This window comes from Taeniopygia guttata, chromosome 27, assembly GCF_048771995.1.
Source record: "Taeniopygia guttata chromosome 27, bTaeGut7.mat, whole genome shotgun sequence".
Classification (NCBI taxonomy): Eukaryota; Metazoa; Chordata; class Aves; order Passeriformes; family Estrildidae; genus Taeniopygia; species Taeniopygia guttata.
Genome location: NC_133052.1, coordinates 1,236,073 through 1,248,231, shown reverse-complemented (window position 1 = coordinate 1,248,231; position 12,159 = coordinate 1,236,073). Strand labels below are relative to the sequence as shown.

The window sequence follows — 12,159 nt, the reverse complement described above, 5'->3', positions numbered from 1 at the left end:
ACCACCCCCAAAATCCTCCCTGGGATGGGTTTGGGGTAAAAACCCACCCTGGGATGGATTTTGGGGTTCCAAATCCCCCCCGGGTTGGGTTTTGGGGTTAAAATCCTCCCTGGGATGGGTTTTGGGGTTCCAAATCCCCCCTGGGATGGATTTTGGGGTTTAAATCCCCCCTGGGATGGGTTTTGGGGTTAAAATCCCCCCTGGGATGGATTTGGGGTTTCAAATCCTCCCTGGGATGGGTTTGGGGTTCCAAATCCCCCCTGGGATGGATTTTGGGGTTTAAATCCCCCCTGGGATGGATTTTGGGGTTAAAATCCCCCCTGGGATGGATTTTGGGGTTTAAATCCCCCCTGGGATTTTGAGGTTTTGGGGTTGGAAAAGAGAGGAGGAATAAAAGGGGATTTTGGGGAAGAATAAAAGGGGTTTTGGGGTTGAAAAAAGGGGAGGAATAAAAGGGGATTTTGGGGAGGAATAAAAGAGATTTGGGGTTTTGGGGGTGGAAAGGAGAGGAAAATAAAAAAAGCCCCCCAGGCCCATCCCTTACCCCTCCTTCTCTCCCGTTCTTTTGGTGACCCCAACGCGTGGAAAATTTTTTTTTTTTTGAGTTTTTACCCCAAATCCTCCTTTTTTCCCCACGTGTTTTTGCAGCTCCGGAGGTTTCAAAGGCCGGGAATTGCTCTGAGAGAAAAGAGGAGGAGGAGGAGGAGGAGGAGGATGGGGATGAAGGGCGGGATTGGGATGTGGGAGGCCGGGAACGGCCCCGGAATTCGCGTGGGCTCCGCGCTGCCTTTGTGTTGCTTTTCCACCCCTTTATCCCCTTTATTTTTGCTTTTTATTTGGATTTTTTTTATTATTTTTTCCCCTTAAATTCAAGGATTTTCCCATCCCCGAAGCAGCACCGTAAAATGTTAAAATGAAGGAAAAATCCCACTCCGCTTTGATGGGATACAATCAATAAATAAATGAATAAATAAATGAACAGCAAGGAGGAGAATGAAACCAGAATCCAGGGAATATTTCCCGGAATTCCTCTGGAATTGTTGGCTGGGGGCGATTTCTTTTGTCTCCTCTCAGGGCTCACGAGGAGATTTTGAAACCTCATTACAAAGCAGGGAAGAAGCGAATGATTTATGGAGGAAAACAAATAAACAACCACAAAAAAAGCGCTTTTTTTGGAATGAAATCCAGAGCAAACACGAGTTGGTCGCTTTTATAAAGACTTTTATTTACTCTATGAAAATAATATACAATAAATAATTTGCCCTTTGCTACGAAAGGATTTGAATAAATAATCTACATCTAAAACGTAAAAAGAGGAAGGAAAATTCCCCTGATTTTTTTTTTTTTAATATATTTTATTACAAAATCTAAAAGTCTCCTTCTGATTCCTGAGAAAGTTGCTGGGGAGGAGGATTTATAAATTAATTTTTTTTTTCTTTTTTAATCCTGAGGGGCTGAAATGACCTCAGAACCACCGGCTGCTTCCTTGGAAATAAATAAGGGGAAAAAAAAAATGTATATAAATAAAAGGATGGCGAAATACCTGAATTTTAGCAAACTCAGCTGCTCTTTCACCTCTGGAATAAATAAATAAATGAATCTTGGGAAGGGGAGGAGGCGACTGAGTGAGAAATTTCTTCAGGTTGATTTTGGGGGGTTCCTCTTCTTTTAGGACCTATTTTGGTGTGTGAGCTCTTGTATTGGGGCAGATTTGGGGGTTCCTCTTATTTTAGGACAGATTTTGGGGGTTTCCTTTTTTTTAGGCCAGATTTTGGGGGTTCCCATTCATTTAGGGCAGATTTTGGGGGTTCCACTTCTTTTAAGCCAGATCTTGCTGGTTTCCCCCTCTTTTAGGCCAGATTTTGGGGGGGGGGGGTTTCCCCTTATTTTAGGCCAGATTTTGAGGTTTTCCCTTTATTTTAGGCCAGATTTTGGGGTTTTCCCTTTATTTTAGGCCAGATTTTGGTGTTTCCCCCTCCTCCAGGGCAAACTTTGAAGCTCCGCCTTATCTCATGCCGGGTTTTGGTGTTTTCCCTTTATTTTAGGGCAGATTTTGGTGTTTTCCCTTCTCTCCTGGCAGACTTTGATGTTCCCCCTTCTCTCCTGCCATATTTTGGTGTTTCCCCCTTCTCTCTGGGCAGAATTTAGTGTTTCCCCTTCTCTCCTGCCAAATTTTGGTGTTTTCTCTTCTCTCCTGCCAAATTTGGGTGTTTTCCCTTCTCTCCTGCCAGATTTTGGTGTTCCCCCTTCTCTCCGGGCACATTTTGTTGTTTTCTCTTCTCTCCTGCCATATTTTGGCGTTTCCCCCTTCTCCCCTGTCAAATTTTGGTGTTTCCCCTTCTCTCCGGGCAGAATTTGATGTTCCACCTTCTCTCCTGCCAAATTTCGGTGTTTTCCCTTCTCTCCTGCATATTTTGGCGTTCCCCCCTTTGGGGCGCTGCCCCCCGAACCCCTCGGCAGGGCCGGACCCGCTAGGGCATCTCCCAGCGCTGCAGCTCCGCGGAGCAGAGCGCGCTGCCCAGCAGCTCCAGCTCCTCCTGCCAGCAGCGCAGGGGGCTGGCGGGGAGCCCCCCGAGATCCGAGAGCCCCCCGAGATCCGAGAGCCCCCCCAGGTCCGAGATCCCCCCCAGGTCCGAGAGCCACCCCAAATCCTCCTCCTCGGGCGGGGACTCGCTGCCGCCCGTCCCGCGCCGCTCCGCGCTCGGCCCCGCGCCGGTTCCGCGCTCCGCGGGGCTGTCCCGGGGGTCCCCATCCCCATCCCCGTCCCCGGGGGGGTCCCGGCGGTGCCGCCGCTGCCGTTTGTGCTTCATGCGGCGGTTCTGGAACCACACCTTGACCTGGCGCTCGGTCAGGTCCAGCAGCGCCGCGATCTCCACGCGCCGCGGCCGGCACAGGTACTGGTTGAAGTGGAATTCCTTCTCCAGCTCCAGCAGCTGCGTGTTGGTGTAGGCGGTGCGGAGCCTCCTGGAGCCGCTGCTGTCCGACAGAGCCTCTGGGAAGTGCCAAAACAAAAAAAAATTAAAAATAAATATAATTATCGGCAGCAAATCCAGCGCGCTGGAGGAGTTCCGCGCCGGGGCAGCCGCTGCGCCAGGGGGAAAATTGAAATTTATTTGTGAAATAAAAGTTGAATTCAACTTTTGGCACTCTGGAGAAGTTCTCTGCCCCGAGGGAAAAAAGGGATTTTGCTCCCTGGTCTCTCCCTTCAGAGCCTTTCCCTGCCTGCCGCTCTGGCCGATAAAGGGAATTTCAAATTATTCCTTCTTGCGAACCCTGCAGAATTCTCTGCCCTGAGGGAAAAAAGGGATTTTGCCCCCTGGTCTCTCCCTTTAGGGCCCTTCTTCCCTCTCTGCTGCTCTGGCGGATAAAGGGAATTTCCAACTTCCTTCTAAAATCTAGGAAATGTCTAAATTTCTAAAATGTAGGAAATGTCTGAATTTCTAAATTCCTTCTTTCCTGATTGTTGTTGGTTTGGTTTTTTTGGGTTTGTTTTTTTTTTTTTTTTTTTTTTGGGAGGGGCTTTTTGGGGTTTGATTTGTTTGGCTTTTGGTATTTTGGGGTTTTTTTACCTTTTCCCGGCACTTAGATTTCACTATTCCACTTTTCCCCGGCCAATGAGCCCCTTTCGTCCTGCCCGATTTTACCCGAGCCGTGGAAATCCCGGAATTGTTCCTCCAACACTTTATCCCGAGGGAAAGAGGCCGAGCAGCGAGAGGCTGCTCCTTTTTCTGCTCCTTTTTCTGCAGGGGGGGGTTCGGGGAGGGTTTTGGGGCTCATAAATTCATTTTTTGTAGGACCAACCCTCGCTCTTTGACCTCCCACCCTGCTGCCAGCAGCCCCCGCCTTCCCCACCCATTTTCCTCCCCCCCTCCGCGCTTCTTGGGGGGGTTTTGTTGTCTTTGCTTTTCCCCTTTTTAAATTCTTTTCCTTTTATTTTTTATTTTTCCCTTTTAATTTTTTCCCCTTTATTTTTTCCTTTTTTTTTTTTTTTTAATTTTCCTCTTTTTTTATTTTATTTTTATTTTTTCACCCCGTAGGCTGTAAAAACCCGCAGCTCTGGCAGAGAAAACCGAGTTGCAAACCCTCCCCTCTCTCCGAACCCCCACCCCGGACCCTTCTCGCTCGGGAATTTTTTTGGCAGAAGCCGCAGAAATTTATTATTTTTTTTAGGGATGGAAGCAGCAGAACCCCCCTGCCCCCAAACCCCGAATTGGGGACATCCCTCCGCGAACCCCACGGTGACACAACCCCGGGGGCAGAGCGGGGAGGGGGGATGAGCTCGGGATGTTTTGGGGCAGAATCGCTGATTTTCCACAGTTCCCCCCACCCCATCCCCCCGAGCCCGGCCGTACGAACCTGCGGGCAGCGGCGGCGAGGAGGAGGAGGAGGAGGAGGAGGAGGAGGGTGGGGAGGAAGAGGCCGGAGCCGGGGTGGGTTTTTTGGCCGGTTTCTTCTCCTTCATCCAGGGGAAGCTGGCGGCGCGGGGCCCGGGCGGGGCCGGGGGCTGCGGGGCGCGGGGGTCGCGGCTCCCGAGGAGGCTGAGCCCCGGAGGAGGAGGAGGAGGAAGGAACGTCGGGTCCTTGATGGATGAAGTTTGAAACGCCTCCAGGACAGCGGGCAGAGACGTCAGGCACTCGGCCAGCGAAGGCTGGCTGTTTATAAACCCGATCTCCCTCTCAAATTCAAAATTCATGGCTTTTTGCGGGGTTAAAAAGCGGGAGGGAGGCGGGGGAGAGGGAGGAGGAGGAGGAGGGGGAGAGGCAGAGAAATCTGAAAGGCTCGGGTTTTGATGGCGGGGATGATGACGGTCCTCGGGCTTTTTATAATTCTTATTTTGCTGCCAATACAGCCGAGGGGACCCGGCTCTGCTAAACTCGGGGCTGGGGCGAAATCGCAGCCGATTCTCGTCACATGGGCGGCCCCGGCCAATGGCAGGCGGGGCCTGTGGCAAACGGAAAGCGTTATTTGCTTTAATTGATTTAAAAAAAAATAAATAAATAAAAGGGAGAGAGAGGGGAGCCCCAGAAAGGCCAACACCATCAGCAGCGCCCCAGGATCAACATCCTTCATTGGCTGTGGGCTCTTCCTTCCTGGAATCCTTCCTGGAGTCTTTCCTGGAATCCTTCCTGGAATCCTTCCTGGAGTCTTTCCTTCCTGTCTGTCTGTCTGTCTGTCCCCACGCTCCCTGTGCTTTTTGCCTTCTGCTCCCTGTCCTGCCTGTGTTTCTTTCCCTGCCTGCTCTGCCTGTCCTTCCTGATGTCCCCTGTCCTTTCCTGCTGTCCCCTGTCCTTCCTGATGTCCCCTGTCCTTCCTCCTGATGTCTCCTGTCCTTCCTGCTGTCCCCTGTCCTCCCTGCTCTGCCTGTCCTTCCTGCTGTCCCCTGTCCTTCCTGCTGTCCCCTGTCCTTCCTGCTGTCCCCTGTCCTTCCTGATGTCCCCTGTCCTTCCTGATGTCCCCTGTCCTTCCTGCTGATGTCTCCTGTCCTTCCTGCTGTCCCCTGTCCTTCCTGCTGTCCCCTCTCCTTCCTGATGTCCCCTGTCCTTCCTCCTGATGTCTCCTGTCCTTCCTGCTGTCCCCTGTCCTTCCTGCTCTGCCTGTCCTTCCTGCTGTCCCCTGTCTTTCCTGATGTCCCCTGTCCTTCCTGCTGTCCCCTGTCCTTCCTGCTCTGTCTGTCCTTCCTGCTGTCCCCTGTCTTTCCTGATGTCCCCTGTCCTTCCTGCTGTCCCCTGTCCTTCCTGCTGTCCCCTGTCCTTCCTGCTGTCCCCTGTCCTTCCTGGCGGTTCTTGTCCTGCCTGTTGTTCCTTTTCCTGCCTGTCCTTCTCTTCCCTGCCCGTCCTTCCTGCTGCTCCCTGCCCTTCCTGCTCCTTCCTGCTGTCCCCTGTCCTGCCCTCCGTGTCCTTCCCGCTGTCCCTTCTCCTGCCCTTCCTCTCCTTCCTGCTGTTCCCTCTCCTGCCTCTCCAGCCCGATGATTCCCATCCTGTCTGTCTTTCCTGCCCTTCCCGATGTTCCTGTCCTGCTTTCCCTGCCTGTCCTGTCTGTCCTCCCCGAAGTTCCCTCTCCCGCTTTTCCTGCCCATCCTGCCCGTGCCCCGTGTCCTGCCTGTCCTGTCCTGTCTGTCCTTCCCGGCCTTCCCTCTCCCGCCTTCCCTGCCCATTCCCTGCCCATTCCCTGCCCATTCCCGTGTCCATTCCAGCCCCATTCCAAACCCATTCCAGCCCCATTCCAAACCCATTCCAGCCTCATTCCCTGCCCATTCCAAATCCATTCCAAACCCATTCCAGCTCCATTCCAAGCCTATTCCAAACCCATTCCAGCCCCATTCCAACCCCATTCCAAACCCATTCCAGCCCGGTTCCCTGCCCATTCCAAACCCGTTCCAAACCCATTCCAAACCCATTCCAAACCCATTCCAAACCCATTCCAAACCCATTCCAAACCCATTCCAGCCCCATTCCAGCCCCATTCCAGCCCCATTCCAGCCCCATTCCAGCCCCATTCCAAACCCATTCCAAACCCATTCCAGCCCCAAACCCATTCTAGCCCTGTTCCAGCCTCATTCCAGTCCCATTCCAAACCCATTCCAGCTCCATTCCAGGCCCATTCCAGCCCCGTTCCCTACCCATTTCAAACCCATTCAAGCCCCGTTCCAAACCCATTCCAGCCTGTTCCCTGCCCCCCATTCCAGCCCCATTCCAAACCCATTCCAAACCCATTCCAAACCCATTCCAGCCCCATTCCAGCCTCGTTCTAAACCCATTCCAGCCCCATTCCAAACCCATTCCAGCCCCATTCCAAACCCATTCCAGCCCCGTTCCCTGCCCATTCCAAACCCATTTCAAACCCATTCAAGCCCCGTTCCCTGCCCATTCCAGCCTGTTCCCTGCCCCCCATTCCAGCCCCATTCCAAACCCATTCCAAACCCATTCAACCCTGTTCCAAACCTATTCCAAATCCATTCCAAACCCATTCCAGCCCCATTCCAGCCCCATTCCAGCCCCGTTCCAGCCCCATTCCAGCCCCGTTCCAGCCCCGTTCCAAACCCATTCCAGCCCCATTCCAAACCCATTCCAGCCCCGTTCTGCCCCGGGCCCTCCCAGCCCTCTCCCGGTGCCTCCAGCGCTGCCAGGCCCGCTCATCCCCGGCAGCTGCGGAAAAACGGGAAAATGGGAAAACGGGAAAACTCAAAAATGGGAAAATGAGAAAACGGGAAAACGGGAAAATGGGAAAACGAGAAAACGGGATTTTCCTCCCTCCCTCCCTGCTCCAGGCTGTGCCCCGGAGTTCTGGAGTTCGTGTTCCCCAACCCTGAGGAAATCCAGGGAGCTTTTAAGCGCAGTTTAGTTAAAGCGGCCGATTTAGCGTTTAAATGCCTCAAACAACAGCCGGATCCTTCTGTCCCAGGCCGGGCTCAATGGGCCCTTCGCACTTCGCTTAAAGGCCAAACACGTTTTAAGGTCACCGATATCTTTGAAATCGCTTTTTTTCCCCCCCTTCCCATCTCTCTCTTTTTTTTTTTTTTTTTTTGGTTTTTTTTTGGTTTTTTTTTGTTTTCGCATCTCCAATAAAGCAGCGCCACTTCCAGAGTTTACAAAATAAATAAATAAAATGAAAGAGTCATTTCCCAAGATTTTTTTTTTTTTCCCCCCCCTCTTTCTTTCTTTCCCCTCTCTAAAGCGCCCCGGGTCCACACAACGCGAAAAGAAGAGAGAAACCATCAATCTTTTCCTCCAAAGACTTTTGACAGCTCGGCCTGACTCACTCAGCAAAGAAATTTGGCTTTTGCCATGGAGTGTTTTTTTTTTTTTAAACCCAGGGCAGATTTATAAACTTTAATCCGGGTAGAAACTAAAAAATAAAATTAAAAAAAAATTAAAAAAAAAAAAAAAAAGGAAAAATTTTAGAAGGAGACATGAAAATGATGGGAAAGGAGAATTTTGGGGTTTATTTTTGGGGTTTGTTGGAGCTCCAGTTCTCCCAGTTTGCAGCCTGGAAACTTTTGTCACTTGAAGCATCTGCGTGGGTGGGGAGGCGCTGGGAGGCCACGGAATAAATCTAAAGCTCATTTAGCGAGCGGGGGTAAAGAAAATAATGATCATAATTAAAAAAACACCCAGCGCAAAACCGAATTTCCTGGAGGATTTGGCGGATTCGCGTACCCAAACCACCCCAAAAATCTGTTTGATATCATCAGAGCAACGATTAAAAAGGAAATAATTGAAATAATCGGGGTTGTGCCCATCGCCGGCTGGTTTGAAGTGGATTTTTGGGGTTTGAAGTGGATTTTTGGGGTTTGAAGTGGATTTTTTTGGGGTTTGAAGTGGATTTTTGGGGTTGGAAATTCCTGGCTTTGGAGGAGCTGGGATGAAGAGGAAGAATTTGGGATGTGAAATTCTTCCCAACCACTCCCAAAATTGTTTTTGCTTTTTGCTCGCACTCGGAGTCACAAGGGGAAAAGAAAAATGAAAATAGGGGGAATGAAAAGAGGGGAGAATGAGAAGAGGGGGAATTAAAAAAAGGGGGGGAAAGAAAAGTGAGGGGGTGAAAATAAAGGAAAAATAAAAGGGGGAAAATGGAAAGAGGGAAAAAAAGAAAAATGGGGAAAATGGAAAGAGGGGAAAAATTAAAAGAAGGGAAAATGGAAAAGGGGAAGAATTAAAAGAAGGGGAAATTAAAATATGGAAAAATTAAGAGAGGGGAAAATGGAATGGGGGGAAAATGAAAAGTGGGGGGATGAAAATGGAAAATAATGAGGGGGAAATGAAAAGATGGAAAACTGAAAAGGGGGAAAAATGAAAAGAGGGGGAAATGGAAAGGAGGAAGAAAGAAAAGTGGGGAGATGAAAAGAAGGGGGAATTAAAAGGGGGAGAAAATTAAAATAGAGAAAAATGAGAAGAGGGGGAATGAGAAGAGGGGAAAAATGAGAACACAGGGAATGAAAAGAGGGAAAAATGAAAAGGGGGAGGAAAATAGAGAGAGGAAAAATTAAAAAAAGACAAAAAAACCTCTTGGGAAATCGGTTTTTTTTTTTTTTTTTCCCACGCATCACACGGAGGCACAAAGGGGGAAAAATCTCCAAATTCCATGGAAAAACTTCGAATCCCCGGGAAAATTCCCCGAGCTGCCGAGGAGCTCGGAGGGAGCAGCGCTTTAACCCCGCGCGGGAGGAAACGCCGCCCGCCCAGGGCGCGCCCCGGAATTGGAATTTTTTTTCCCTTTTTCCCTGATTTTCACCATTTCCTGGGAATCCCTGGCGCAACATGGCGCCCGCAGAAATCCGGGAATGGGAGAGGGAGGAGAGAAATTTCTGTGAGATGGTCCCGAGCCAGCCTGAAATTCAAAATATTTCACAGGCCGGGGTGGGAAATCGCTCCTTGCGGCCTCTGGGTTATCGTTATTTATAATTAGAATTGTTTATCGTTATTTATAATTCTGATTTTTAGTTATGAACGTGGAAATTAGTCTATGAGAGGTTTTCTTTTGGGTTTTTTTTTGGTTTTTTTTTTAATCCCTCGGGGGTTTATCCTGGCTGGGCACGCAGGTGGATGAAACGAGTGAAATGTCAAATATCTGAAATGTGGAAGTGTGGGGTGGAAAAATGCGGTGTGGGAAGGAAAATATAAAATGTAAAAGATGAAATATAAAGATGAAAGATAAAATGTAAAATGCAAAACATAAAATATAAATCTACTATATAGGCTATAGACTATAGGCCAGATAAGATATAAAATATACGATATATGATATATAATTTAAAATACAAAATATATAAGATATAAGATGTAAGATATATAATATGTCATATATCATATATCATGTCATATATAATATATCCTATATCATAATATATCGTAATATATCATAATATATCATAATATGAAATATATAATATAAAATATAATATATATTAGAAAATATATATTATATCATATATATTATATATATTATCTATGAATACAAAAGTTATAAAAATATATAAAGCACAAAATACAAAACCCACACACTTCTACACCCCAACCCCTTTTTTTTTCCTTTTTTTTTTCCTTTTTTTTTTTTTTTTTCCTATTTTTTGGGTACCTTTTCCAGCTTTTCCACCCTTTTTCTCGCGAAAATGAAAATCCAAAAAATGAAAATGAAAACGAACTGAAATCCAAAATGAAAATGAAAATCCAAATCGCAGGGGACCTTCCCCCTTCCTCCTCCTCCTCCTCCTCCTCCTCCCCGGGCCTTTCCAGAGCCATAAAACTTTTATTGCTGCTTTAATGGGAGTTTTCCTACGGCTTTAGAGCAGAAAAAGCGAATTATTCACGGCCTTTCCCCCCGCTCCCGCTGCTGGCCCGGCCTTCCGCTCCCTTTTGCACTTTCGCCTTTTCTGGGCGCGATTTTCCCTCTTTTAACCCAAATTTGGGGTGCCCGGGGAGGTGCCACACACTCCAATTCCAGAAATAATTCCCTTATCTTAGCCAGAACTCAATTCTTTTCGCCAGAATTTAATTATTTAGTATTCAATTAAATAACGTAGAAATTATGGATTGAATTCCTCCTCACTCCCCAGGGTCCCGGATGGGCCGTTTTTATATTTTCTTATTTTGGGTTTTTTTTGGATTTTTTTTTTTAATTGATTGGTGGGTTTTTCTGGGTGGTTTTTTTTTTCCTGTTTTTTGTTTGTTTGTTTGTTTTTGTTTTTTCTTTTTGTCTTTTTTTTTTTTTTTTCCTCCCGCTCATCGTTTTTATTTATTTAATTTTTTTCTTGATTAATCCCTTTCCTTTGTTTTCCTTCCCTCTCCAATGGCAGCCCGGCCCTGCCTCCACGTGATCCCCCTTTGTGGGCCCGAATTCCCAGGATTTCACCCCAAACCAGCTCCTCTCTCCATCCCTCTCCTTCCTCCCTTCAACAAATTATTATTTTTAATCCCCTTTAAAATTTTTTTTAATTTTTTTTTTTTGTTTTTTTTTGCTTTTTCCCACCTCAGACCGCAGGGATAGGACGAGATGAAAGCGATAAGAGAAAGTTTTATTCAGGAATTGTTGGGCGGACAGGGCTGGGAGCGAGGGGAGAAAAGAATTTACTGTAAGAACAAAGGAAGAGCTCCGGGAGGAGGGGCGAGGGGAGGGAGCCGCGATGAAATTCTTCTAATTCAGGACTAAACAATTACAGTCTGCTCTCATGCCTCCTGGAGAACTAATTACATTATTCATAAGTACCGAGGGAACAGAAAACTACTGCTTCTCCCTAAATTACAATAACTAAAAAAGGTACAGTGACAAGGGGAACACAATTTCATTTTTTTAAATTTTTTAAACTTTTTTTTCCTATTTTTTCTGCTTTTTTTTTTTTTTTTTTTTGAATGAGATACTAAAAAAGTACTGTTTGTTTTTTTTTCTCCTTGCTTTTCCCTCATATAAATACCAGAGCGGGTGGGGATAAATAATACAAAAACAAAAGGGAAATAAAACCCTAAAATATTTTCAACTGGCTATAACCAATAAATATATCTGAATGTTCACCAGAACACACACCTAACTGAAGGGCACCTTGAGGAGCGCAGAGCCCTTCAAAGTTGCTTTATTATTATCATTATTATTAATTATTAATTATCATTTTTGCTTTTAATACCCATTATATGTAAACTCTAAGTGCAACAAAGATGTCCCGGCAGGAAAGTGTCACCGGGACATTCCCTCTGCTCAAATACCCTGTTTTCACCTCAGCTCCAGAGGAGAGGAGGAAAGAACCTCAGGATTTCCCCGATTTTATTTTTTTTCCCACTCATCAGCCCTAAAAAAACACCTCCAAAAAAGAAAAAAAAAAATTAAAAAACAAACCCCTCCCCAAACGGAGAAATGGAGATTTCACCTCAGCAGAGGCGAAGGAAGGGAAATATGCAGACCTGTCGATTCTTTCTTCCTCTCTTTGGAATTTTGGGAGGGGGGAAGAAAAGGGGGATTGAGGCGTTCCCAAGGGATCCCTCAAGCCTTGCTGGGGTTAGGCCGCTCTTACCCCGAAATTTTTAATTTTTTTTGTTTGTTTTTGTTTTTGTGGTGTTGTTTTGGAGAGGGGGAGCAGGGCCTGGAGGGACGAGCGCGGCTCCCGGCGTTGGCAGCTGTGGATCTTGGCAGGATTTTGGGGGTTTGGTAGGAAGTTACACGGTGGAAAAGTGG

At 47.3% G+C, this 12,159-nt stretch overlaps 1 protein-coding gene across 1 annotated transcript; it reads right to left on the bottom strand.

Annotated features, from left to right (window-relative positions):
• Positions 1-1,204: 1,204 nt before the first annotated feature.
• On the bottom strand, positions 1,205-4,980 carry HOXB2 (homeobox B2). Its single transcript, XM_032743651.3, has 2 exons — positions 4,357-4,980; positions 1,205-2,992 (listed from the first exon to the last, which is right to left on the bottom strand). Exons 1-2 carry the CDS (start codon positions 4,691-4,693, stop codon positions 2,472-2,474), a joined length of 858 nt encoding a protein of 285 aa, XP_032599542.3. The 5' UTR covers positions 4,694-4,980; the 3' UTR covers positions 1,205-2,471.
• Between the last annotated feature and the right edge of the window lie 7,179 nt (positions 4,981-12,159).

What these genes read in the sequence shown, in the direction of transcription:
- HOXB2 (XM_032743651.3), bottom strand. Translation starts at nt 4,693, where the DNA reads ATGAATTTTGAATTTGAGAGGGAGATCGGGTTTATAAACAGCCAGCCT. An exon ending in CTCGCCGCCGCTGCCCGCAG is followed by an intron (nt 2,993 to 4,356) that starts GTTCGTACGGCC and finishes GGCACTTCCCAG; the next exon opens with AGGCTCTGTCGGACAGCAGC.